General features: G+C 48.1%; 1 protein-coding gene across 2 annotated transcripts; it reads right to left on the bottom strand.

The window, feature by feature from the left end:
- SLC25A25 (solute carrier family 25 member 25) lies at nucleotides 1-26,371 on the bottom strand. 2 transcript variants are annotated; one of them, XM_082067770.1, is made up of 10 exons: nucleotides 26,001-26,371; nucleotides 6,940-7,066; nucleotides 6,764-6,851; nucleotides 5,874-5,985; nucleotides 5,029-5,187; nucleotides 4,154-4,306; nucleotides 3,944-4,051; nucleotides 3,529-3,696; nucleotides 2,969-3,119; nucleotides 1-2,539 (listed from the first exon to the last, which is right to left on the bottom strand). In XM_082067770.1, the coding sequence occupies exons 1-10, from the start codon at nucleotides 26,292-26,294 to the stop codon at nucleotides 2,355-2,357; spliced, it is 1,545 nt and encodes a 514-aa protein (XP_081923896.1). In that variant the 5' UTR covers nucleotides 26,295-26,371; the 3' UTR covers nucleotides 1-2,354. The 2 variants fall into 2 exon arrangements, with proteins under 2 accessions (XP_081923896.1, XP_081923897.1); XM_082067771.1 differs by lacking the exon at nucleotides 26,001-26,371 and adding an exon at nucleotides 9,549-9,786.

Below are 26,371 nucleotides of genomic sequence, written 5' to 3' on the forward strand. Positions count from 1 at the left end.
TTTGACAGACCTTTATTAGCAGACTGTTCCCTACATGAAGAATCCAAGTTAGATTTGCATTATAACAATTTGTGGTTACAGCTACAAAGATGGTTGTCATTTTGCATTGATTTTTGCATTCTGATATTCGTATTCTCTCTAGGCCACACTGGTAGGAAGGAGCCACTGCAGAATTTACAACAGGTCTCAAGAAGGGGGGGTGGAAAAAAATCATATCGCTAATTCAGATCGGTGAGATTTCCACATGGTAAGTACTGACAGCGCTGGGTGGTCAAGGCAGAGCCTCACCTGGAAGACCCTCCATGAACCACCCAATTCTGTCAGAAAAAGCAGCTGCTGAGAGCAGGCAAATCCTTTTCCAATTTCTCACACGCTTCACAGTGCCTGTGAAGAGCAACCGGCTCCGCAGAGCGGCTGCTGCTTCAGCCTCAAAGCACAGCAGCAGCAGCTTGTGTCCAAGTGCAACTCTCCTTCCATCTCTCTGGAAACTTGTGTTGTCTTTAGTCCCTGAGATTTCTCCCCTCCCCCCTTACCTTACAAATTCCCCACGATCTCCCTCAATTAGCCGCTGTGACACCCAACATACACACACCTTCTACTTCCCAACTTCAGCCGTCCACCCAAAACCCTTTCACCGCGCACAGAGGCGATTCCAAAACCAGGCGAGCCCCACAGCGCGCCCTCTCCCCTCCTCCCAAGGTCCTGCTTCCTCACCAGCTCCCTTCTCTCCTATCTATGGCTTCTTGCTACAGAATTTCTCTGGGCTGAGGTTTTCCAGCAACAACCCCAGACATGGGAAAGGCAGCTCAAGCCCCAGGGGGAAGGCAGGCAAGCGGCTCCAGCATCCCTCCCCACGGCTCAGCTGTGTGATGTGAGAGAACAAATAGAGAACTTTTGAGAACAGGAGAAACACAAGCACAGTAACAATATTTAAACAAGTCTATAAAAATAGTCTGACATAACTCTGTTCAAATAAATACAAAATAAATATGCTTTAAGCAGTAAAACAGTGGAATGCAACGCTGGTCCATTTTGCCCAAAATGAAAAGTTCGGTGAGGATCTCCCAGGCCTCAGAAGCCAGATCCTATCAACTAAAGTAGCCCGTTACGCAGTCAAGAGAAATTTTAAAGCCGCCTCTTTCCCTTAGCCTTGTGAAAAGCACCCTTGGAAAGAAAAGCAAGCACGTCTTCAGGACCGAAAGCTCACCCCTCCCAGTGACACCAGCCCCTCTCCCTCACCCCCCTTCCCACAGCAGACGTACTCCTGGCTTGGGGACTCCATCCCGCAAATGCAAACCCGAACGTCAATCTACAAAGAGGTCTAAAGAGATAGATAGCAGCGTAGGCACGGGGTTTGGAAAAGGGCCACCAGCTGTCCTCGGCACCAGGCAGAATGGAATTCAGAGGTTCCATGCAGCGCTGCACAGGGGCTCTCGTGTCGTGCTGGGAGCACAACTGCACAGGAGCTGTGAAATATTGTCTGTTGTTCACTAAAGCCATGCATCGAGGTGCCAGGGCACTCCTGCCTTCCCCTTCCCAAGCCCCTGCTGAGCGTAAGACAAGCCAAACCCGGCATGCAAAGGATACAGGCATGCAGGCTCACGGCTGCTGCTTCTGTTAGTAAGTGCATCTTGTTAGTCGATTTATGAGACACACTTAAACCTATAAAAAAAATAAATAATCCTAATTCTTCATCAGGCTGGCCTAAGTAACCTTCAGCCTGACTGGATAAACCACTGTCCACCAGCCCTCAAAACCAGTATAGTTCAAAGTTACACTTCATGTCAAGTCTTGGAAGCAGAACATGAATGTCTCCTACCCAAAGGAATATATGTAAACATCATGACAAGCCCAGTGTGGCAGCAGCTCCTACACAAGGTTTGTACAAATTTAAACAACAGGTAGGAAGTTGAACAACTGAATGGAAAAAGAAGCTCTCTGAATGGAAAAAGAAGCTCTTTCAGCAAGTCAGAAGGTGCTCATCTGCGGGCAAACAGCTCTGTATGCGCAATACGCTGAAAGCAGACCTGTCACCCAAATCTTTGCTACTCTGCCGTACTGCTGGGAACTGACCTCAACAATTTGCACCTTAAGATTCTCCCAGGAGTTCACCTCCTGGCTGCCCAAAAGGCCCAACAGAAAGGACCACGTGATGGTCTATGTGGACCGCTGAGTAGCAAGATGGCAAAGGACGCCAGATCCTCCCCTCCCCCTTACTGACTCACAAACTATCTGAGATTTCACAGCTTTGCTTAGTCAGCTTAGTGTCAACACATTCACAGAATGAGAGATGGTTATACGTCTTGGGATCGCACCCCAAGATTTCAGAGTTCAAAGTCCTCGGCATCTCGTGGTCACCGTGACTGCACACCCAGAGTCATCTTCAGGTTTTCATAAACCACGTAGCTGATGCTCACGGCTGGAATCACCTTCATGAAGTTCGGCGCCAGACCTCGGTAAAGACCAAACGCTCCCTCTGTCTTCAGAATGTGTTTGAAGAGTCCCCTCATCGTCACTTCAGGAGCACCTTCCACTGAAGCTGCAATAGAGGAAGCCACAATAAATAACGCAGCCTACATAGTGAACACACTTCAGGGTAACACCTGTCTCACAGAGCAGCTCTGATTCACGTGCTTCCCGTGGATGTTCACAGAGCAAAGGTCCTTCACAGGGGACACCATCTAACTTCTCAGTAAGCCACAGTTGTGCTGCACGTCGCAGCCATTTTCTCCAGACGCCCTTAGCCCAAAACTCCTGATCTGAGCAAAACAGAACCTGCGTCCTGGAGGCGTTTGGCCCCAGATGCAAAGGGCAGCACGAAGTCCACTGGCCGCTTCCAGCACGGCAAATGACCTGCTGCCCAGCTGCATGGGCCAGTTGAGGCTGTTGTCGCAATGTTTACACCAGAGGACCTTCACCCCACTCAGAGACCGTGACAGGAGCTCCCACCGTCCCCAGCTCCTCTCACCTTGGGCCTGCATGCGTGTCCTCACGAGAGCCAGCGGGTAACTGGCGAGCTGTCCACAGGTACTGGAGATGGTGCCACAAGCCAGCAGGACAAAGACTCCGGGGTCAGCGCTGTTGACAGCGTAGCGTTGCAACCAGGTATTTTTTAGTGTCTGGAAGGAACAAGGCAGATGTCAGCAGTGAAGAGGCAATCAAAGTAATATCACATTACATAAAATGATCTAAAGGCCCAGAAAGGCATGTACAATTTCAGCCAGAAGCACCAGGCCTCTCACATGTTTTAAGATACTGTAGTGCCTGGGGTAAAGCCCTTCCTTCATTTTCTGCTGCAATTTTCTCATTAAAAAAAGAACCAAAGGACCATGCATCATGTTGACTAGGAAAGGAAAATCACTACTGGATGATCTTTAAGGTCACTTTGACTAAAAGTCTATCTGTGGCCCTTAAGGCTGATGGGGAAAGCTTTGAAAAGTTGTTTAAACTCCTGTAGTAACTGATATGCCTGGCAGGGACAAAGCTACACAAGCAGCACAGCCCTACACAAGGTTAAAGGCCTCATACCTCATAGACTGCCAGGTCAATACCAGCATACGGAATGATGCCCAGCATGTTGGGGATGTAGCCTTTGTAGAACGCGGCAATTCCTTCCTTCGAAAGGATGTTTTTGGCACAATCCAACATGCCTGAATATTGCCCTGTCTTCCTTAGAGCCATCCGTGTTTTCAGAACCTAGAAAACAAGAATAAACACCATGAGCGCCTCCAGAAGAATCAATATGAGAAAAATGTACAGACAACATCACTCTTATCAGCATGACGGTCAGGACTACAGCAAGTATCATGCAAGCTATATTACCCGATATCATCTCTGAGAACTCAGTGATTAAGCTATCATAGATCTTGTGTTCCACCCACATTTTCCCAACTCAGCACCTCGCCGTGACCCCTCTTGGCCCGGTGTCAGCCGCCCGCCTCACCTCCATGGGGTAGATGCTGCTCTGTGCAATGGCCCCGGCCAGAGAACCAGCCACCAGCCGCTCATGGATCCTCAGCATCTCCTGGTCAGTACCAATGAACCGCTTGATCTGTAGAAGCCAAAAGAGACATTGAGCTTCGCTGACTTATCTCAGCCACCTTCTTTTTTTCAGCTTGTCCTTCTGCAGCTGGATTTGTGCCTTTCAACCCACCTGCTCATAGGCCATGAACTTAATGGCAGATTCCGGCGCAATCTTCAACACATTGATGCCATTCCCTCGCCACAGTGACCTTGGTCCACCTTCTCGGATCATTTGAGTAAAACCGCCAATGATGCACATGTTGTTACTGCGGGAGGCATGAACCTGGGAGAGAGAGCGAGCCTGGATTAGTTCCAGTCCTGATTACGACAGCGCTACGTTTTTCTGTAATCCAGGGACAAAAGGGCACTTTTCTGTTTACCCAGAGATTTGCCAAGGCTTTAATCCCTTGCAGATAACCTCTATAATAGGAAGGCATTCTTTTTTTCGCACGGTCTAGTGTTAACTAATGAATCTAATCAATATGTTCCTCTGGAATGGGAGGAAAGGTTAAACAGGCAGCTCCCATACCCAGTGTAGGATCGGCTACCCAGGATAACCTCAGCTGGCTCCAGCAGGTATGGTCACAAAGCAGGCTAAAATCAAGTTTTTCTAACACCGATAATACTTATACGGAGAACGAGCTCTGCCAGCTGATCATCACAACCACTTCAACTCTCATGGCCTCGAGGTCTCTAATGGGAACACAAGACTTGAACCTGTTTCACCAAAACCCAAGTTTTCCAGTGCTCAAAGCTCTCTATTTACAGTTATCACGGGTCTAACTCCCACAAGATTCTCTGTATTTTTTCTAGTCAACGAAGAATAACTTTTTTAACATGACTTTGATCATTCAAATAATCCAAAATGCTTTCAAAATTAGCAAGGAAATTAATCCTGGCCAGAGTCCCATACTGTGCTGATGAACGTGATCACTTCCTAAGCACCCAAGAGTAGAAAAGGAATCTGCCCAGGAATTCAGACAAACGGGAACTGCTCCATCATACCTGCATAAGCACTTTCAAGCGGTCCAAGGGAGCTGTACAGGTTCTGGACACGGCACCTGCACCTCCACCTGCAACCAGATGTCTCCACCACATCCCTGTCTGCCTCTCTTCCACTGTGAACTCATCAGGGACGGTCAAATTCTCTCCTACATCAAAGATCTGCAAAAGCATAAGGTGTCAAGAAATGTTTCATCAGCTGGTGATCTTGCCAAAGTTTTATTTTCTTTATCAGTTCGAAGTGTTGAAGTACGGGATACGCTTACTCCAGGTCAGCATTTAACTGCTATAGCACATCACAGGGGAATCTTCACATTTAGAGATTTCTGTCCAAGCAGCTGGTGACTGCTGAACATTTCTCTGCATTAAAATACTGCAGATCGTAGTAAGGAACAAAATGACCAACTGCGAGCAGCTGCATGGCAAAAAGCTGGACCTCTCTGGAACCTTCCAAGCTGGCAGCCAGTTTAATCTCGTTACATGCTATTTACACGCACAGAAATATCTCCAGGAAGGAGGTCTGCCTGTCAAATCGGTTTCTAGTCTTAACAGGTTCTGAACCAGCAGGGACTGGCCACTGCTATGAGCTCTCAGAGGTGTAAGCCAGGCAAACGCCCTCATCTTCTTGCAGAATGTGCAGTTGTTATCACCTGTGCCAGAGGCTTCGGAAGCCGTGCCAGTGATAAAAGATAAAAGGACAGGAAGCGATTGGGCGTCTAGGGCTACAAGGCAGCTATTGAACCATGAAAAGAAAGATGGGGACTGCCGATAGCAGCTCCTGGGGGTCAGAACTCTGACTGAGAAGCTGGAGAAAGATGAAGACCTGTTGCAGAGGAATCATTTCTTACCGTAGAGTGCTTCCAGTACAGGATGATTTCAGGAATGTTCTCCACAGGGTGCAGCAGGTGATAGTCTCGCCACTCATTCCAATCAATTGTCATCGTCCCATTTTTATCCATGCTAAATAAGATCTATCATTAGATGAGTACAGACTCCCACTGGATGACAAATTCCTCCTCCCCTTCCTTTTGATTATTCAAGGCCTACACCAAAAAAAGCTTTGCAAAGCAACTACTAAAAGACTTCTAAAGAGACACAAGACAAAGCTAGGGAAACCATTCAAAGACTGCAGAGAGGTGGAAGTGGGCTCCCTTTTTCCCCCCAACTCTCTTTCCCCTTTAACTAAAGCACAGGAGTTCTTGCACCCCCTCCTACCAAACTCTGGCCAACATCACTGACACTGAAGGGAAAATAATACTTACTAGGTGACAGGACCCCAGAAGTGTCCCGTCCTTATTCTGACACACAGGCAAACAGACAGAGGGAAGGTAGCAGAGGAAAGAAAGAGGAAAAAACAGCACAAATAAGTGGTTGTTAACATGTTAGTGCCACACGCATAAAGCACTCGGCATTTCCCAAGGGCAACGGCACAGTCCCTCTGCGATGCAGCAAGCTCAGGGAAGCAGGACAATCAGACAGGGATGCAAACAAGCTCAGGGACAAGCAATTCCCCACAACAGGTCAGCAAGGTAAGAGATTCTGACAGTAACTCTCCATAATGTATCACAACATCAGTGTCAGTCCACAGGGAAAAAAAAAAAAAGGCAAAATTAAGAGAAACAGGCAAAAGCGAGGAGCTGAAATGTGTGCACAGGATAGAAAGGAGATGGGTTCCACGTCCCTATGCTTCCTTCTATGACCCTCAACAGTAAAATGGAAGAATTAGCTGAATCCTCACCTCTTCAGTATTTTCTCAGCCTGCTCTTCAGAGATCTTGACTCCCAGGTCCCGAAGAGACTGTACAATCTCCTGGGCATCAATACGGCCTGCAAAGACGAGCCAGTGAGCTCAAGCATACATACTGCAAGCTGATGCATGCAGTAGTCTATTCATGAGCATGAGAAAGGTGTTTACCATCATTCTTCTTATCCAGACTCTTGAAGACCAGTCTCAGCTTCTTTTCATGATCTTGGAGATAGTGAACGAATTCCTCAAAATCCAGCTGTCCATCCAGGTCCTTATCTCCAGCCTTCACAATTTTCTGTTCACAAAACAAAGAAAAACCGTGAGTTCTTTTGTTCATTCAGACAGATCCGTCCCTTCTACCATATTTAAACATCATTTCCTACATGAGTTTTCCTCCAGAAAGCAGCTGACAGAATTATGATAATTCCTCAAAGAAATTTGAGCAAAGCATCAGTGTACAGTCACCTGATTCCAGGCAACTGCCTCCTGAAGTTACTTACGCAGATGAAATGCCTCATGCTTTTATCAGGGATATTCTGCTAGTATCGTGTGTCTAATCTCAGTCCTGTATCTCGATGAACACCTTACACAGCCCTTGCTGAGGTTCTTGAACCTCATGAGGCAACAGATTTCCATTAAAAGTGAATTACAAAACTTCAGGTAATAAAAAAAACTGAACGGGAGAAGGAATTTCATGCTTACTATGATCCTTAGAGAAGTAAACTCTCTCTGGCAATAACTAACTCCAACCAGAAAAACCCTGTCCAACTCTAATGGACATAGCCAAAGATAAAAACCCCTATGAACTGGTTTAGGCACCCTGGAGCTATGTGCTTTAATTACCCAAGTTTCCATGAGATGCATATAGAACAAGAAAAGGTTCTTAGTAGGACAAAGCTAAAAATCAAGATCAGACTCTGTGCCAGACATCTAGGACAAGGTAAATGACTAATTAACTCACTCCAGCATGAGGCAGGAGCAGACGGACTGTCCTATCTAAGGGCACATGGCTACTTGTTGACAGGAGAAGTGATCTCCAGCCTGCAAGAATGTGGCTCAGGGAGTTCCCATTCCCCTTCTCGCCCAGTCACTTGTCTTTGACAGCCTACAAGTCTTTTTCGACATGAATAAGTGAGCGCCACTAAATGAGGTGTGATTCAGTCTACTGCATCACCTATATTTGTGTTTTGATTCTTGTAACATTCATGTGAACAGCAGGCGGGTTGTTAAGGAAGCTCGGAGCTGAGATCAAACACCAGGCTAACCTTCCTCACCTTTTTCTCAATATTTAGGTTTCAAAGGTAACAGGCAAACCCAAGCTTATTGTGAGATTTCCTCAGCCTATGAGCACCAGTGCCCTTCAGAAGCCCCAAGCCTTTGTTTCAAAGCCATCTAAATACTTAACTATTAAAATTTTCTCTCTCACCTCTCCAAGCCCTGTCACTTAAGCCCTAATGCCATAAGGATTATTCCTAATCGTTTTATGAGCCTTAAATAAGAAAGTGCTTCCCCAGATTCCCTGACCTTTGAGGTGTGCCCACTATTCTTAACCTGCAATTTATCATATGACTGTTGTAAAGTTCAGATATGACCCCACACTCAACTTGTAGGCTATAGATAGACCGACACCCCCCCGCCTGTCAGCAGATTGGCCTTGAACAGCTGAATCAGGGCTTCCCTAGGCCGGCAACCCCCGGCCAGATGACAGGCACCAGGAATTCAGAGGCAACTGCTCCTGTTCTCACCCCTAACGACCGCAGAGATTGCACTGAGCGATCAGAGACAGCAGGTTATGGAAGCCGCCTCGCTCCACCAGCCTTCTGCCTCCACCATCACGCAGCAAAATCACTGCAAGCCTGTTGACCGCCCACAACACACGTGTGGAGGGTGAGAAAGCCAAGCTGCCGGCAGCTCCTCCAGAGATATGAACAAATATCTGCCTGCAGGTCTCTGCCTTCAACAGCAAGTGTGAAATCCACAGACAGAACTGCTTATTAACGGCTACGCTGGCTGCAGGTGTTCCTATGGTCACCTGTATAACTCGCTGTCCTGCAGCACGTTTAGGGACCTACACATCGTAAAACCTGCTATACGCCTCATTCACGTGCCTGCACAAAGGTATAAAAAGCCCTTCCAACTTTCCTGGTTAATAATCGGCTGTCTGGGTTCTCCACAGCCTGGTCATGAAGCCACCGCAGCCGCAGCGAGCCGAAAGCAAGGTCTGCGATCGGGTCGGACGCAGCGCTCTGCGGATTCAGCGCATCTCCCGGCTGCAGCAAAGGGAAATGCTCTTGCACAAGCTCCGCGGCCGCTGAGCCGCTCCCCAGCTCGCGGCACATCCTGGCACACTCACCGGCACCAGAGCAGCGTGAGCTGGGGCTGGCGGTACCTTACACACCTCCCGGTGGGAGCGGGGCAGGCGGAAAGGTATAAGAAGGAGGAAAAGGAAGAGGATGTGAAACGCAGGATTTGAGCAGACCAATTAAAGCGGAACAATTTATAGTTGGGAAAACCCGTTTTTCTATTTAACTTGAATCAAACCAACAATCTTAGAGGCATCGAGATCTTGTCCAATTCAAACCAGAAGAATCAAAAAGAAAACATTCCACTCCACGCTGCTTCAGCAATCCCTGCCAAGGGGCAAGAGAAACATGCCCATGCTGTACCCAGCTACGACAACAGAACCGTCATGAACTTCTCCCTTTCCAACCAGACCCTCAGGGTGCTGAGACCCCCCCAAACACCTCACTCCCTTCATCCCCCTCTCGGGGCCGTACCTGCTTCCACTGGCGGTAGGTGGAAAACTCCTGCGAAGGAATGAAGAGGCTGAGTCGGAAGATAGACTTGAGTTCGGCCGGCAGCCCCTTCGACTCAAAGTATTCAAACTCGGTCTGCGACCCCCCGAGCACCGGCACATACAGGCAGAGGCAGAGCATCTTTCTGAGCCCGCCCTGCTCAGAGCGGGAAGCGAAGCAAGACTGAATGATTCCCGTCAGCTAATTTCAGTGCGTAGTGGAAAGGAAATGCCAGCAAGTCTCATGACACATGCCGATGAGCGCAGCCGGCTGCGGTGGGATTGGCTCTGCAAGCCCTGCCCTTCTGCTAAAAAGGGAAGCGGTGGCTGAACAGTCCCTCCCATGCTGGGGAGGAGGCTGAGCCGCCTCCCATTGCTCAACACCAGCGCTCTCCCACCTTACATCACGCTCATCACAATTTAACTCTTACCGGATGCCTCTGTTAACCTCAAGAAGCTTTGGCCAACATTCAAGACGCTCACTTGCTGATCCTTACATCCGACCGGTCCTTTCTGGTCCTGCACTCGCCCCTCCAGGGATTAACACAGCCAGGGCAGGAGGGACCACTCTTGCTCATACCCTCTCCCACCGTACAACACAGGAGGACTTTCCCTGTCTTCCTCTTCCCAAAATTATTCCTCTAGAACAGAGTAAGAGCAGGATGCCTGCCACTTACTGCTTTCATACGTTTGGGATATGCAGCTTTAGCAAAAGCCTCAAAATTCCACTTTTATAAGGTTGATTTGCTTTGGTTGCAAGTTCTCCCGAAAACACTGGTGCCAGCCAGAGCAGGCAGCCCGTGCATACCAAGAGCTCTGCATCACTCAGAGTTACCAATATAGGCAGCAATAAAGCTCATAGAGAATATCTGCCATTGCGCTGGGTAACCAGAAAACCACCAAAATCGAGGGCAGGCTTCAAGACAGACCCAGCTGCTTCAAAGCCTCCTAGTTAAGCATCCACGCAGCAATTACAACCACTTACTACTTCTTCCTCCTCTCCCAACTACAATTAAACATCGCAGTCGGATATGTGCTATAACGAGAAGTGGCCAGGGCAGAACACCATTTTCCAGTTTCTACTATTTACAATTTAACCGCTTTGTAAGCGAGTTCCTGAGCTTTCATCAAGAGCAAGCCAGGCTGAAGAGGGAGTGTGGCATCATTTAATGCAGAAATAATTACAGGCTTCTGAGCATTTAGTGGAGTCTGATGTATGGGATGACACTAAGATCTACAGCGAGAATGCCACAGAACTGTAGCAGGTAACAATACTTCTTGGTACAGAATTACTGACTGCTAACATGAATTTTAAAATAAAGTTATGGTCTTGATGTTTGTCAAAGAGAAGCTATCGCATAAGGATGATGCACAAGCCCACAGCCAATAACCATAACACTGTAATCCTGTCTGCACTTGAAGTAACACGGCGTGTTTGCTCAACTGGCTTAAGCCAGCCCAGCTAACAGCTTTCCCCACTGCCGGACACAGCAACATTTTCTTGTGTTTGCTCTGTTTAAACAGACTGCCCAGCCAGTGCAAAGTCCAATAAGCGCTCCTCTCCTCACATCCTAATGCACAAGAGGCCTTTACATCCTTCCCGTGGTATTTTGTTCTTTAGATTAAAAGAAAAGCCAAGGTCTATAATAAGCTGTTTGTGGAGCTGCACGTCATTCACACAATTTGGGAATATTTAATCTGAAGCTTTATTTTGAGGATTTTTTTTTAAAAAAAAAAAAAGCTTAATAGATCACGACTCACAGCAACTCGGTACCCTTGAGAATCGTGACCTACAGCGGCTCTGTAGCCCTCCTGTCACCTCACCTACCATGGCACTGCTGCCACGTTACCTAACCAGGCTTAACCTACTCCCCGCTGACGTCTCTCCGCACGAAAACTGGATCTTCTCAGGGGCTCCAGATCCTCTTAAAGATCAGCTGCAGCAGCTCACCACACGCACACCAACAGCACGGCCCAGCCTTCCCAGCGAGCCGATTCTCACGGCAAACAGCACCCCAATGCGACCCACCGCTGGCCAAAAGCAAATGCCTTCAGCAGCCTGGCCACCGCCAGCAGCTCCCCCAGCTCCAGGTAGCAAGGGAACAAATTTAACTCAGATTTGCCCCACCGAGCCCTTAAGATCCCCCATAGTCCTTCCCACGAGTTGCCAAGCATCACTATTCTAGCCGCTTGGCAGCTCAGTTGCTATGCCAACATGATGCAGATTTTCCTAATAAACTCTGTAGAGTTGGCAGCTAAAGACAAAAGGCAAAATCTGCACATTTTAGGAAAAAAGCCCTACTAACTACGTCAGAGGAAAGGAGAAAGGTAATGAGGTTAAGAAAGCTGATTTTAAGCAGGGTGTTAATTACAGGACAGCAAGCTAAGAAGGAGAGACAGATTATGAATGAAGTTTATACCAGCAATTCTGGTTATAATGACAAAGAGAACTTAAAGGGGCATTAACAAGTATTTAGATTTCACCTAAAAGAACCCTGGGTAATCCTGGAAGTACTCAAAAGCCAGACAGCTCTCCAGAGCTGCTGGAACACAACCAGGGTCACCAGCCAAGGCTGGGCACACGCAGCCGGTCCCAAGCAGGGGGCTGTAGCCCCCAGGGCTTCAGACCGAGCTATGGACACCCCAGCCCTCATTAGCACTGCTTATTGATGATCACACCGAGGACAGGGCACGGAGCTCCAAATCCAGTCAGTCCTTTCAAGTCACTCCTCCCTGATGGTTCTTCCATCCACCAATTCTGCTGACAAAGCCCAGCTAACACCCTCCTCTGCTGAAGGAAGCACCAGCTGGGCCCATCTTCCTTCCACAGAAGGTTTTCTTTTCTTGCCATCAACGAATCTGCAAACTCACTGTCCATTTTATTCATAGGATTTGGTTCTTATTCAAATGCTGCACGAGTTACCAGTTTCAACACTCCGCCATTCCAACGCTAACCTTTCCAAGTCATTTGTACTCTTCTAAGAATCTGTTTCATCACCAGTTTACTACATTCCAGAAGGTACCTCCCAAAGGATGGGAGGATGCAGCCATACAAGGAGCAGGAAAGTATGCTGTTTAATTTTGAATTTATTCTGCTAAAAAAAAAGTCTCTAAAAATATCAAGTGCCAGTGAGCAGCACAGCCACATAACTAACATCTTCCTTCACAGGCAAAACAGCTTTCTGGGCAAGTACACCACAGGCTGGAGAAAGAACCCCTATTGCTCAAAGTTTTCACTAGGTCCGGCTGACTTGGTATTTTTTAATTTCTAGAAACGAGCTTATAATTAATTGTACAGTACAGAAGGTCCTCACAAAGCACAGAGTGTAAAGTGTACGAAGGAGGGAAGTTAATCATTTAAGAGACCCCAGCAGAGGAAAGCTGCAGCCAGCCAAGGCTGTGCAAGGGGAAGGACAGAGACCGGAGACATCACTACATGATATTTGTCACAAAGGCAACCAGGAAAGGTGACCTTTCCCACTGACAACACACAGATCCAAAGTTACAAGTCCAGATGGTGACATCAGGGGCAGATCATACCTCTTTCCTGTGTAAACACACCCAGGGGCCAACACATCACCTTTGCAAGCAGTATTTTCTCCCATATTTGCAGAAACAGCTTCTGGTTGAAATCGTTACCGTCAAGCCAGCGCTGGAGCAGAAACACACCAACTGCAATGTGAAGATCGAAGAGCCAGGTCTAGGAATTAACTCATGTGCAATTTATTGATACATGCAAATTCCTTATAGTAACCTAAATACTGCGCATGATATTTTGTGTGTTTTCAGCAGATATGTAGTTACAGGCTTTTTTACAACACAAAGTGCCATACCAGTCAAGAGACTTCTCCCAAGGTCACAGACATTCAGTGGCAGAGAACAAAAGCCGTGTGTCCCCCGCATTTTCTTTAAACACCAAATAATACCAGTTGCTCACATGGGTTTATAATTTATCCCTAAGGCTGTGGGAGACTTTTTGCAACACTTCTCCTTCAGACAGGTAATTAGAACACAGATATCTGATCAAGCACAAACAAGTCATTGCAGCTTAACAAGTTACTGTCCACCAGCCAAGCCACAACGGCTGGATGCAGTATTAGCCGGCCTGGACTGCAAGGTAAAACATATCTGCATAATCCTCAACTGAGGAGCTTTATGCTGCGTTTTACTTTACAATCAGGGCAGGCTAAAATTACACAGTCACAACCTCCTAGCAGATGGGCAGTTACATCCTAAGCTGCAGTAACTCAATTTTACCACACCTTTATCCTCTAGGTATTTCTCCATTAGCCAATTTTAGGGTTTCCATGTAGCAAAACTTCCCAGGGTCACACAGGAAAGAGGAGATTGGTATCAGCTCTCAGAGAAAGCTTCATTTGCAGGTGTGAACAGACGGACTCACCCTGACTGAGGGACCATTGTTCCCTGGAAGACACCAGAGATTTTCAGTCCTACGCTTTTCAAGGTTTTCATCACAACCTCCTTCAGTTCTGAGCCTCTGTCCTTCTTCAACCTCTGTGCACAGAAGTCCTCCTCTTCTCAAAATGCGCACACTCCTCTCTCTGAAGAGGATGCACAGTGCTAACTGCTAAAGATACAGATGAAGGCAAAAGTCCCTGCAGATTTTCCAGTCTGGTTCAAGCAGGGAGTGGCTTCTGCTCCCCGGGATGCAAAATGTCACTTTGCCCATTTCAATTCAAAACGGCAGCAGCAAAGATATTCATCCCCTTTACAACTTGAACCTGTCTGTTCTCCATTTTAACGAGAAAGCTGACAGCAACAACCATGCCCGATTCGCCATACCCTGCAAGTCACGCAGCCCTGCCCCTGCTGCAGCCCAAACTCCCACCACTCACAGGGGTTGTGCCCAACTCCTTCTTCCCTAATCCCGTGTCACACCCTTGGTTTTAACTGCACCATCCTCAGGAGAGACAGACAGCGTTCCCTCCCCATCAAAAATGAACTGATTGCAGTCAGCCGGCACTGTGCTAGAAGCCCAGGCACTAAACTAAGCGGCTTTTGTTCGCCTCCCCCCAGACAAAGCTTCACCATTTATTCTCCGCCAATTGTGCGCACCCACCACCTCCCCGCTCTCCCACCCCCAGGGAAGTTCCCACCCTCAAGCGGGTTTTAGTCTCTCCCTTGTGCCACCCGCTCCCTAGGGACAGGCTTTCCTCTCCTCCGGGCTGTGCCATTCAAATAATACAGCCACTTACTCATTTGCTCAAAAAAGGCTAGCATTTCCAGAGGCTTGCCGAATTACCAGAGACTGACTCCAGAATGTTTTAGGATCTGTTTGACCCTTTGCCAGTCTCAAGTGCAAGGGTAGGACTCACGATGAATCTGCATTATCATTCCCTGCCCCCTCAGTCACGCTTCTTACAAGTTGCCCAGGAACCTTCGAGACCCCCGTGTTCCCCTTTGCCCCTACACAGTGTTTTTTCCCCCCCTTAGAACATCATGTCTGAAAGGTTAGATCACCTCTTCACAGTCACCCCCTGGGTCCCTTCAGCAAGAACACGCATTGGACCCTGCTCCCTCCTCCTGTTCCTCTCCCCCCTCCCCAAATACACGCACAGACACCCCCATCTACTCACACACTCCACCTGCAACACCCCTGGCTCCCACAGACCCCACGCTCCGCTGCCATGTGCGCCAACCCCTCCTCAGGCCCCTGGATATCCCGTTACCTTTGGAAAATGCTCTGCGGGTCCAACCACCAGTAGGATAGTTGGTCTCCTTTCAGTGGGATCAGTCCCTCTGTCCTGTGGCTTCCCCAACATCTTTGGCCCTTTCTCCCCGGGGCCTGGAAGTGGGCTGGTGTTTCTGGGCTCATCCTCTTTTTCATCTGCAGGACCTTGGCATATGGCCCTGGGAAGGAAGCTAGACAGAAAATGCCAAAGGGTCTGCAGCATTGCTGCTCCAGCGAGCGTCCCAGGCAGGGAAACCCTGCGCGCTCGGAGCTGCCCGCTGCCAAGGATGATGTGACTGCACTACCAAGCACCCCCAAAAACGGGAATCGGCACGGCAGGCAGCGGGAGGTTCAACCCAGCGACTCCACGGGCTCGGATTCTTTACAGACCGCTCCTGCGGATGCTTCCTGCCTTTTGAAATCGCTGCTACTGCAGTCGTGCCTGGCCTGACAAGCAGCTCATTGTACCAGAGCCTCAGAAATCTGATGGCAATAGACAAAAGCACAAGCCCCCTGGCACGGCAAAGCCAAGACGCTGAGCTTTGGAGACTGCTTGGACAGAGAAGCCGAGAGGAAAGCTAAAAATGAACCCTCTCCGAGAGAAGCTTCTCAGGGCTGCCAATTAACCCGCGCGTCCCGGCTCATCCTCCCAGCACATCGCAGAAGCAGCCGAGGCTGCACACCCAGCCTGCATCCCCACTGCAGCAGCGCCCAGCCAATCCTCGCTCCCAGCGCCGCGGTGCTCCGGGGCCGGCAGCGCGCGCAGCCGGCGGGAGCGCGCGGGACACGGCACACGAGCGCGCCGCCGGCTCCGCGGGCAGGTACGGGCAGGGAGGGCGGCGATCCGGAGAGCAGAACCACAGCAATTCAGCAGCACAGGGTCGTCCGAGGAGCGTACAGACCCGCTTCTGAGGCTCGGCAGCTTCGGCCGCAGCTCTTTGTTTGAGCGGCAGATGGTTCTCCGGCTTTTCCCAGCCACGGCTGAATTAACCTCTCACTGCACCCTCTCTCCCTGGTCTATTATAGTCTCATCCGTCATTACAAACAGCTCTTTGGTGCTGCATTGTGCTTCTGCCGTTTGGCTTTCAGCACAACACAGCAACACACTCGCACAGCATTTATGGCTGTTTGGCTACGCAAGAACTAATACGCTGCAGTTACACTATTGCCGGTGAGTCCTTGTGCTGAAGGAGCCTTTAGCCATACACTCAAGTGCAGAATTAGCCAAGCTGCAGGTTGAGCCACAGCAGGACTACACGTTTTTATCAACATATAAACACAAAACACATGACATTCCTTGAATTTTTGCAAGAAATGCCATGTTTCCCTCTGCTGCCACAGCAGCAATTACTTGTAGCCCTGGCTCTAAAGCTGGGGCTGTCGGTGTCCTGGCGAGGGCACCCCCAGAAAAGTCACCCCACCTTGGTGAAGGGAGCAGCCCACACCTGGCCAGCACATCAGCAGCCTGGAGACAAAAAGGGCTCATTTTCCACTTTAAAGTATCAACAACTTACTTTGTGGTCCTAGATTCTTGCCTTTTGCATCTACAGACAGAGGGCACTGCGTGCCTCGCTTTCCAAAGGATTATGACTTTTCTGTAAGACAAGAGTTTGGTTTTTTTAACACAAAGAATAAGTAAGTAGGGATCACAGCTTCCATCACCAAGGCTCCCTACCCACAGTAGCACAGCGAGGTGCACAGCGAGCAGAGGACCTAAGTCTTCTGCTTTTTAACTCTTCAGAGCGACAAGACTGCAGGATACTTTTGTTTTACAGATATTAGATAGAATAACACAATCCAAAACCTGCAAGAACTCCGAGCTTTCAGTAGCCAATTCGCAAATAAATTTTAGAGGAAGAACACAAAACATCACACTTTCGGGAACTTGTTAATGTTGAATTCCTCTCACCAACCCGAGCAATGGAAAAAGTGAGAGACAAGCACAAAGACGACATCACATTAAAGAATTCTTCTGCAAATACTCTTCAGACTTACTTAAGAGGAAAAAAATGCTGTTTAATCATAAGGTCTACATATAGTAGAACAACAAAGTTTTTTACCTTAAAAGTCAATACACACAAAAACATGACAAAACAGAGAAATCTATAAAACTCGGGGGCAGTGATGCTGGAGTGAGAGGACAGGGAAAGCCCTGGCCCTCTCTGCGGAATGGCACAGTCCAGTTCTCATTGGGATGGAGTAGAAGCTCAAGTAGAAGAGAGTAAGGAGTATTTGTCATGTCTCGATTACCTTGAGCTGTTGCCAGTCATCACAACTACAAGCACAAAAGTTAAACTACTTTCTCAAACAGAGTGATTCAGATCCTTTAAGCTGACATCTGAAAGGTTCTAATGCTCTCAAGCCAGAGAAGGAACAAAGCAGATTTTCTGAACTGGGCACAGTTCTTCCAAAACAGCTTCTCTTAGCCCCAGGCTGTGGTTTCACAAGAAGCAGCGCGCTGATCCGGAGCTCGCTGCCGCTAAGAGGTCGTCCCACACATCAGCTCCGTCCTTACCGTGCTCCTCCAACAGCCTCGTTGACCCAGCCAAAAATTACAGAGCTTTCTGCCGGGCTAACCAGCTGAGGGTACTCATGGACAAGGTCCAAAAACGCCCAAGTGCCTGTGGAAAGGGCAGCAGAGCTGCCTGTGGCGTGGGCAGACGGGCCCTGCTGCCCACAGAGCTACGGGTCACGATACAGACGGCAAAGCACCTGAGCGGCACTTGGGATTTGTCCCCAGTGGTCACTTAATGCTGGGCTACTGCTCGCAAGGACCCATTAAATCAGCTGATGTTACTTGACACTATTTCTTAGTTTCTCAGCATAGTCTTAGCTTTAGTGGTGTATGCACAGCGGGGACCCCATCTTCCTTTGTTCAGGCAGAGATTGCGTAGTAAAATAATAATTTGTGCAAGAAATTACATGCCTGGGGTGCAATTAAAGCAGAAACTCAGCAATGCTTCCCTGGCCTTTGTCCACGCTGAAGGAAACCTCAGAGGAATTGTGCCGCCACACAAATCCACACAGCTCCTTGAGAACAGACAGACTTTTCTAATCATATTTAGAGGGGAAAAAAAAAAGGCATTTCTTTTACCAAGTGGGGAATTTTATTAGGTCAGAATAATAAACCTAGTAACAGCAAGATGATTATAGCCAGAGGCAAGACAACTGCTCTCCTACAGGGAATTTCTGGGGAAGTATTACCCTACCAACACCACCACAGAGCCAATCATTCACACATAAAAAAAGACGCAATAAATGCTGTGAGTCCGGGCTGAACAGTGACACAAAGGAACAGGCGAGGAACAAAAATTTACTTTTCTAGAAATCATGAACAAACACCTAGGCTGGACGGCAAGAGCTTTCTCAACCTTGGCTTCATTAGCTGACGGTCAGTCCTCCAGTTCCAGCTGTTTCCATGAAACAAGCCCAGGCTTTTCCAGGCAGAAAAGCCCCAGGACTGACCTGACACTGGCTCTCGGCCACCACACCAGCCACTGGGGACAGAGGGCGCCTGTGGCAGCCGGCCCCAGCGTCTGACACCACCAAAATGGGTAGTCATCAGATAGCCGGAGGAGAAGCCGACAATGAAGTCGTGTAATCTATCCAAACGGAGACAAAGGAGAAAGGAAAGAGCAAGAGAGTGACGTGTTTTGCTTAATTGAAACAATATTTTCCTCAGTACTACAAGCTGTCAGAGGGAGGTTCTGTTCTAAGCCACAAACCCAAGGCATCTCTTGTCCTCTTCAGGCCACATCTTGGTACCTGCTCAGTTTGAAATCCCAGTTTTCAAACAGGCACTTGCCCTTTCCAGACTGGTAGTACCGGGCAGAAATTCAGACTCAGACCATTTGCTTTCAGATGCCTTTTTGGAGACTTTTGAGTAAATGCACAGCATTTTCCGGCAAGAATCTGAGCCTCGTCACCAGACAGCTAGCTAACACATAAAAAATGCAGGAAGGAGGGTGAAAAGAAAGGGGGGCAGAGGGAAGGGAGCTGTGCTCGGAGCAATGACCCTTCTCCTCCTCCTCCAGAGCTGCCACTGCGGTCGATGTCTCTAGTTCCTTAGGTGACCCCACGAGAATTGGCCGTGACTCACCCGTCCCCTTTGGGAGCTCTCCTGGACGCACCCCAGAAAAGGAGCAGTGGCCACGTGTGTGCCGCCCAGACAGGGCACTGCCACTCTTTCGACCACCCCTTATCCTTTCAGATGTAATTTCTGAAAGAGGAAAACATTAATACTTCCTACTTTTCAAAAAGCCAAAGTTAACCCTGCACGGTGTTTCTTGCACCACGCCATAAAATCTAAACATCTTAGCCACTGATGTTTAAACATTCAACTACATTAATATATTAAGGTGACAAAGCACAGTTCAGCGAACACTACAAAGAAACCCAGGTCACCTCACTATAGGAACCCTGGCACAAGCGATTAGCTATTCTAGTTGATATATTAAGGCAACCAGGGGCCAGCGCCAAACACAGATAGAGAGAGAGATGGCTCAGAAGGGGGGAAACCTGCGGCCATCGTCCAGAACAGCGAGTTCCACCAAGGTCGTACAGTATCACATGAAGAACTGGGGCCTGACCAAGGGAAAGGGCATCCTTAGCACCCGAACATTAGAAAGTCAGCTTCTCGCTGCACTAGAAAGTGAACCAGGAAAATAGCTTGTGAGAAACCATGGCCTCGGGCAGCCCGGCCCAGGCTCACATTCGCACAGCCCCTGCTCTCCTTCGGCTAAACGACGTGGATCTACATACCAAACAGCTTTGCCTTTCCGAGGAACTCATGATCGAAAAATTTCAACAATTTCTCTTACAGCGGAATTCTCCACCGTAAGCCACTTGAACTGCCAGAAACGTCCCTGCGGCTTACTGCACCTAACTTGGAAAAAACTAAGACATCTCCGTTGCGTTTCTACATTGACATTAGTTATCTCAGCTCCACTTCTCCACCCGAGACAAAGTCTGGGGCATCACTGAAGTGAGCTCATGTCCCACATTCAAAGGGACAAATATAGCGATAGGACATGAACAAGAACAAAGGCTCATTTACCATTTGCTACAAGTAGGTCTGAAAGAAAAAAAAATCCCTCCCACTTCTCCTCCTCCCAACATCATTTCACGTTATAATATATGCAACAGAGAGCACAGAACTGCAGTGTCACCATTTTGTAGGGCTCTTGAACAGGAAACCATGTCTTTTTTATGGGCTTGATGTCATCTTGTTAACAGGTCAACCATTTAAGGATTCTGCTCTCTAGTCAGCTAGACCCATGGCTGGTTTTGCTTCTTTATAAAGAAATAAAAAGAAACAATAAGTATACTGAAATCCTGTTGGTTTTTTATCTGCCCTTATCTCAGTAATTTCATTTTTTCCCCTCCTTGAGCTGACTAATAATCCAATGCCTCAGATGAGAACGAGACATTTTCCACTACTTTCTGAGGCATCCAGCCCTTGTCACTAAATAAAACCCCACAGAACGTGTTGAAAGACCAAAATCTTGCTGCATATTCTACGCAGGCACAATCAGATGCTTTGGATGAGTTCTGTTGTTTCATTTGACTCAGAGATCCCACAGAATTCACTTCATGACAGAGTTCAGAATACACACCATCCATCAGGAAACACAACGCTGCGAGGCCACGCCAGCGACACGCAGGACGCATTTCTGCAAGAGAGACTCACACAGAACGTCAACATTTAAAACTGATATGCTCAAGTCGACGTTGCGTCTCTATCTCCCAAAGGTCAGTCGCTACCTTCGCTCATTATCGCTCTGCAAATAGGACAAAGGTCTCAGCTAAATAAACCTGAGAAGCACCAGACTTCTCCAATTTGCTGCAAGGTAGGACAAAAAAACAATCCTGGAAGAACATTCCAAGATTGTATCTCTCAAAAATTATATACCCAGTCTTGTACATACACAAACATACAGAAACACTTGCCTAATCCACCATTGTTTGTTTATATGCAAGGTAAACTTACGCAAGAGTGAGTTTCTCATATATATTTGCACCTAAAAACTTGCTTCCAATCCATCCCTTTGAACATAGTGTGGACATGCACGGCCAGTTTAACACATTAATCACGCTGAGGCGTGGCTGGTGACCCGAGACCAAGTTCGAGTAAAGACTTTCACCATTCTGGTGCGAGAGCCGCTGGTCTCCAGCATCCGTCCCTGCAGGACCTCTGGGACCAGCCGGGGTGACAATCGCCAGCGTGCCAGCCCGTCTGCCCTGACATTCTTTGTCACAGCCCAGCAAAGCTCTCGCTTCAGGAGGCCACTGGCCAAGTCTATTAATAACTGACACGGCGCTGAGAAGTTTGCTTGTGCCAAAGCCAATCCTTGTATTTCTTCTCAAAGTCTTTGTGGCAGCTGTCAAGAACTCGTTTGATTGATTACAAAGAGTTCATTTGAGTTTTCAGCACGCCTAAGAGAAGGGAGCAGAACCCAGAATTCACACCAACTCATCCACTTACCGCAGACTCCGAGGCTTTATCTACAACTACATCACTGACCTACAGTTCTGCTCTTGCATCAGGTTTCCCGAGTGCATGAGAACAGGTCTTCAGCAAACCACACAGCTCATCATCTACACAGCTCAAGAACAGGCCTCCACCCCTACAGACCCAACAAATATGACCGTTTTTGCTTGCTGTTCTAATGCACATTTTACATAAACATGTGGAGTTACTTAACAAGTTACTGAAAGCAGTTTCACATTGTGTTGAACCATTCAGAGTATCCATGTTTGTCCTTTGGGATTAGCCAGGAGATGGGTGGTTGGGAAGCTGTTGGCAAATACCTTTCAACAGAAGGAAGCGCATTAACTGGAATTTCCAACTGTAACACTGCTTCATTTGTTTGATACGACCTGTGTTGCTCAACCCTTTGTGATGAATTACGAAGGCCTGGCTAAAAGCTCCACAATAGCCCCAGCAAGATTCAAGACACACAAACCATGAAGATGTTGTATCCAAATGCGTACAGGCTGGGAGACAGAATTCAGTCTAGATTACAGACCAATACTGGATTTTGCTCTTTTTATCGTAAACAGACTTCTGCAGTGCAATAAACACTCAGGTCCTCCTCTGCCAGATGACTGTGAATGGAAAACAGGTGAAAGCATCACACAGCAAAGATTCCCTGCTTCCTCTGCCCCTTAACGGTTGCTGAGGATTTCAGTACATTATACACAGTATAATACAGAGTATCCAAAAGTCTCGGAGGGTAAAATAGTTACAGAAATAAAGAGTCTGGAAGAAAGAATTAAAGGATGTTGTGACAGAAGATAAAGTATTGATCGGAAGTAAGATTAAACTGTCTTATGATTGCAACTGCCACAATAGAAGGAGTTTCTCAATCCATGCATGGAGCCACTTGCGAAAGAGCTAATTGATGAGCTATCCCCAAACAGCACAGATACAGTCACACTGCTTCGCTGCATGTGAAAACTGAATAACAGAACTGGTGTGGGAGTTTGGAGAGCCCGAACATGGAGACCAAAGAGACCTAAGAAAGAGATGACGGAAGCAAACGTGGAGATTCCAGCTGATTCAGTGTCACATGGGGAAGCTGATAGCAAGGCAGCAATAGGCAGTCACATATATGAACGTGGGAGAAGAAAACATCTCCATGCCAAGGAGGACACCGTTCCTACAGCCGAGGCACCTGGACAGTTGTAACTGAAAACAGACAAGGGTTATGTTTGCTCTGTTTCTTAAAGCCGAGAGAATTAGTCCGGAAGAGGCAGCTGCAAACAAAGTTCACCAATTCAGTCTGTCTCTAGGCAGCTGGGGTGAATTCCACCAGCTCAAACTGTCTGGAACTTCAGCAGCAGAGGTGAGGTTTTAAAATAGCCTCCAGTCCTGCAGTTAATCAGGAAAACAGTTATATTAACAAATACACAAATACCACCATTATACATCCTTTCAACAATCCAGCATCTCCAGATACAAAGTAGAAAACAAAGTTCTGCTTCAACTACCCATATTTCCATTGAGTGCAGATTTCCAGTTCCATAAGTCTATATAAATATTTTCATGAGGGAAGTCGGAAAGTAGGAGCAACACAAGATTGACTGTTCCAGAGGTAGATGTAATTTAGCAGTAAAAGACCACCCCTTTACACAGGAGGATATGAAAGCCTTTAAAAAAATCCTTCATATGGGTATCTATCACTTTAGCACTCAAAGTGCAGTTCGTGAACTGCTTCGTGCTGAGCAGCACAAACAAGCAATTCTTTAAAAGATCCCTGATCTGGCACACTGTACTGGTCAAATGGCTTAAAGATAACAGCATGGGTTTAAAAAATATGCATTGTTTACACAAGCAAATTCCACCTCAAAAGACATCTAAGTACAACCCCTTCTCTCCCCCAGCACAGAAGGCCACCTCGAAAACCAAAGGCAGCAATTTTCCAAGAGTGCTACAAAGGGTTTTATCTCAGTAAGAACTCTCAAGCCTTGAAGCAGTCAAAATATTGCTCTTTTTTGTTTCAAGTTGCAGTCCAAAACTATTCTTGTTACCACAAGGACTTTTAGCCTACTGACGCAAAGAGACTGGCAACTCGCAGCTCAGATTGCCGATAACCTCTAATATTTTTTCCGTCTGTCTCCCAAACATTAGGAGGTAACACCCGTATCAAATGTACCACTGCAGGGAAGGAAAAATATAATGCACCATAGCCACAAAGTAATTTACTAATCACAATCCATGTGATTTATGCCTAAATCAGTCTCCAAAACATCACGTCCGATACATCAAAAAGGTTTTCATCTTGACACTTAAGCACTTTCCTTGAGTTTGACTTCACGTTAGTTATCTCAAGCGTCAAGAAGCCATTATTAGCAAAGGATAGGGCAAAAAAAAGAATGCCTTATTAATAGAACGGCCTGGGAAACAGGAAGTTTATTTGATTTTCCTAAAAATGACACAACGCGGAAGTTTTCTAGCCAGCTCTCCGAGGACTGTTCCCACGTGTTTAAATGGAACGTCAGAGTTTTGAATTCTGCATCCTTGTTCTTAACGGACACTTTTAAGAGATGCTCTGCAATACCAACAATGCTTCGCAAACTCTGTTGATCCGACCAGCCGCTTCCTGTGTAGGGGAAGAGAAGGAACAATTGTGACAGACAAGGGCTTCAGCAGACAGACAGGATTGTTAAGCAGCATCCAGACAGCGCTTCCCTCCAACAGAACAGTTCCTGTCCCAGCAGAACAGCAAAGAAACTATATGCAGAGAAGTAAAAACGCCTTTTGTTTCACAGTGCATCCTCTCAGCCCCCAGAGCGTCAGGCTGGACTGAATAACATGCCCAGGAAAACAAGGGAATGCAAACCAAGGCAGGCGTGCAGGCGAAGCACAGAACGTTCTGGTGGCTGAGAGACTTTTGCCAGAGGTAAAGGATCCGGCACCCACGGGTGGCAGCAGGTCAGCATTTCACGGGGCACGCACAAGTGATTTATGTGGTATAATCACATTTCATTACCGAAAAGCACACTGCAGAAAATTACCACAGCGCTAACGTTATTTTTAGAAACGGCACAACCAAACCCCTCACAAGATCCTCACACTGCCAAAGAATTCTCATATTTTACAGCAGCAAGCAAGATGCCAACTAAAAATAAACGCTAGAAGGTAAGGTGCTGGGGGTTAAAAAGTTAGAAAAGAATTAGCAACTCTGGAAAGGATGGACACAGGCAATTAAAGAACTCAAACAAACGGGGGCACCACTCCCAGAAAAGGGAGAGAGGCAAAACTGTCACTTGGCTTAGATGTCTTTCCAGTGACTCAGAATTTATCCTTCAACTCCTCTTCCTTCCTTCCTGCAGGACTGAGGAACTCTGAGATGGCACATCCTGACTGCACCCATGTGTTTATCTGCTCTCCTCCCGAGATACTCTGCCTGTTTCATGGTCCTGCGTATAAAATACAAGAGACTAGGCAGGGTCAAACTGTGCACTGAGGACAAGGCCATTACTCTGATTTATACCGATGTAAATTACGCTAATTACAGTTAAATAGAGCAACATCACATTGAACTTTGGAGCCTCACGTTGTCATACAAAGAGCTGTGTGATCATGAAGGGGCTCAGCACCCAAGACTGAAGCAGAAAGTCACTGCGCTGCACATCTTGTGAACTCCATGTGCAAACTCTGCAAACACAGCAGCCTTCCTACATTTTAAGATATTTCAAACCCCTTAAAATAGACAAGGTAATTTGTCACGGATCGGCCACCGCAGCCAAGAAACTCGAGTAGCAACACGGTGCCAAACAGACTAATGTGAGGAAACGCAATGACGCGATTAAAACCGCACAACAACCTGACTGCCCCTATCCCTTCCAATAAGTTTTATAAATGTAAGTAAGCAGGCAAGCTTCCCAGCCCTCAGAAAGCAGATTTTCTTTTACGGTTCTTCCTGTCTGAGCAACAAGTTTTCAATCTTAAATTTCTCAGTTAAGCAAGTTTGATTCCTCGGGGTTTAGTGTTCCCATCAGCAGGGCGGTACCTAGAAATGCCCAAACCCGCGCTGTCTCCCGCCTGTTCTCACCCGGCGTCCTCCTGGCTAAACAGGAGAGCAGGAAAGCACCCGGGTGCAAGCGCTGGGGAGCAACAAGTGCGCACCCGCTGCCACCGAGGCGGGTCCGCTCCCCGGCCCGGGCAGCCGAAGGGCCTGCAGCCCCACGTCCCCCAGGAACGCCCGGCCCAGCCCCCCGGGCCGCCCCCGCTCTCACCAGCAGGTCCAGCTCGGTGCGGTGCAGCCCGAGGCGGCCCAGGCCCACGGCCAGGTCGTGGATGCAGAGCGCGCCGTCGCGGTTCACGTCGAGCTTCTGGAAGAGGGCGCGGAGCCGCCGGTCCTGTTCGGAAGCCTCGCACAGAGCCCGCCCGCAGGGAGCAGCGCTCCCGCCGCCGCCGCCGCTGCCCTCCGTCCCCGTGCCGGGCGCCGCGCCGGCGGCCCGCAGGGAGCCGCAGGGGCAGAGGACGCCGCTCACCACCGGGGAGGCCAGCGACCGCCGCGCCCCCGGCATCGTCCCGCCCGCTCCTCACACACGCCGGCAAATGGCGACGCTTCCGCCGCGAGGCACCGACACGGGGCGCTTCCGCC

Source organism: Streptopelia decaocto (genome assembly GCF_964273445.1).
Source record: "Streptopelia decaocto genome assembly, chromosome: 17".
Lineage (NCBI taxonomy): Eukaryota > Metazoa > Chordata > Aves > Columbiformes > Columbidae > Streptopelia > Streptopelia decaocto.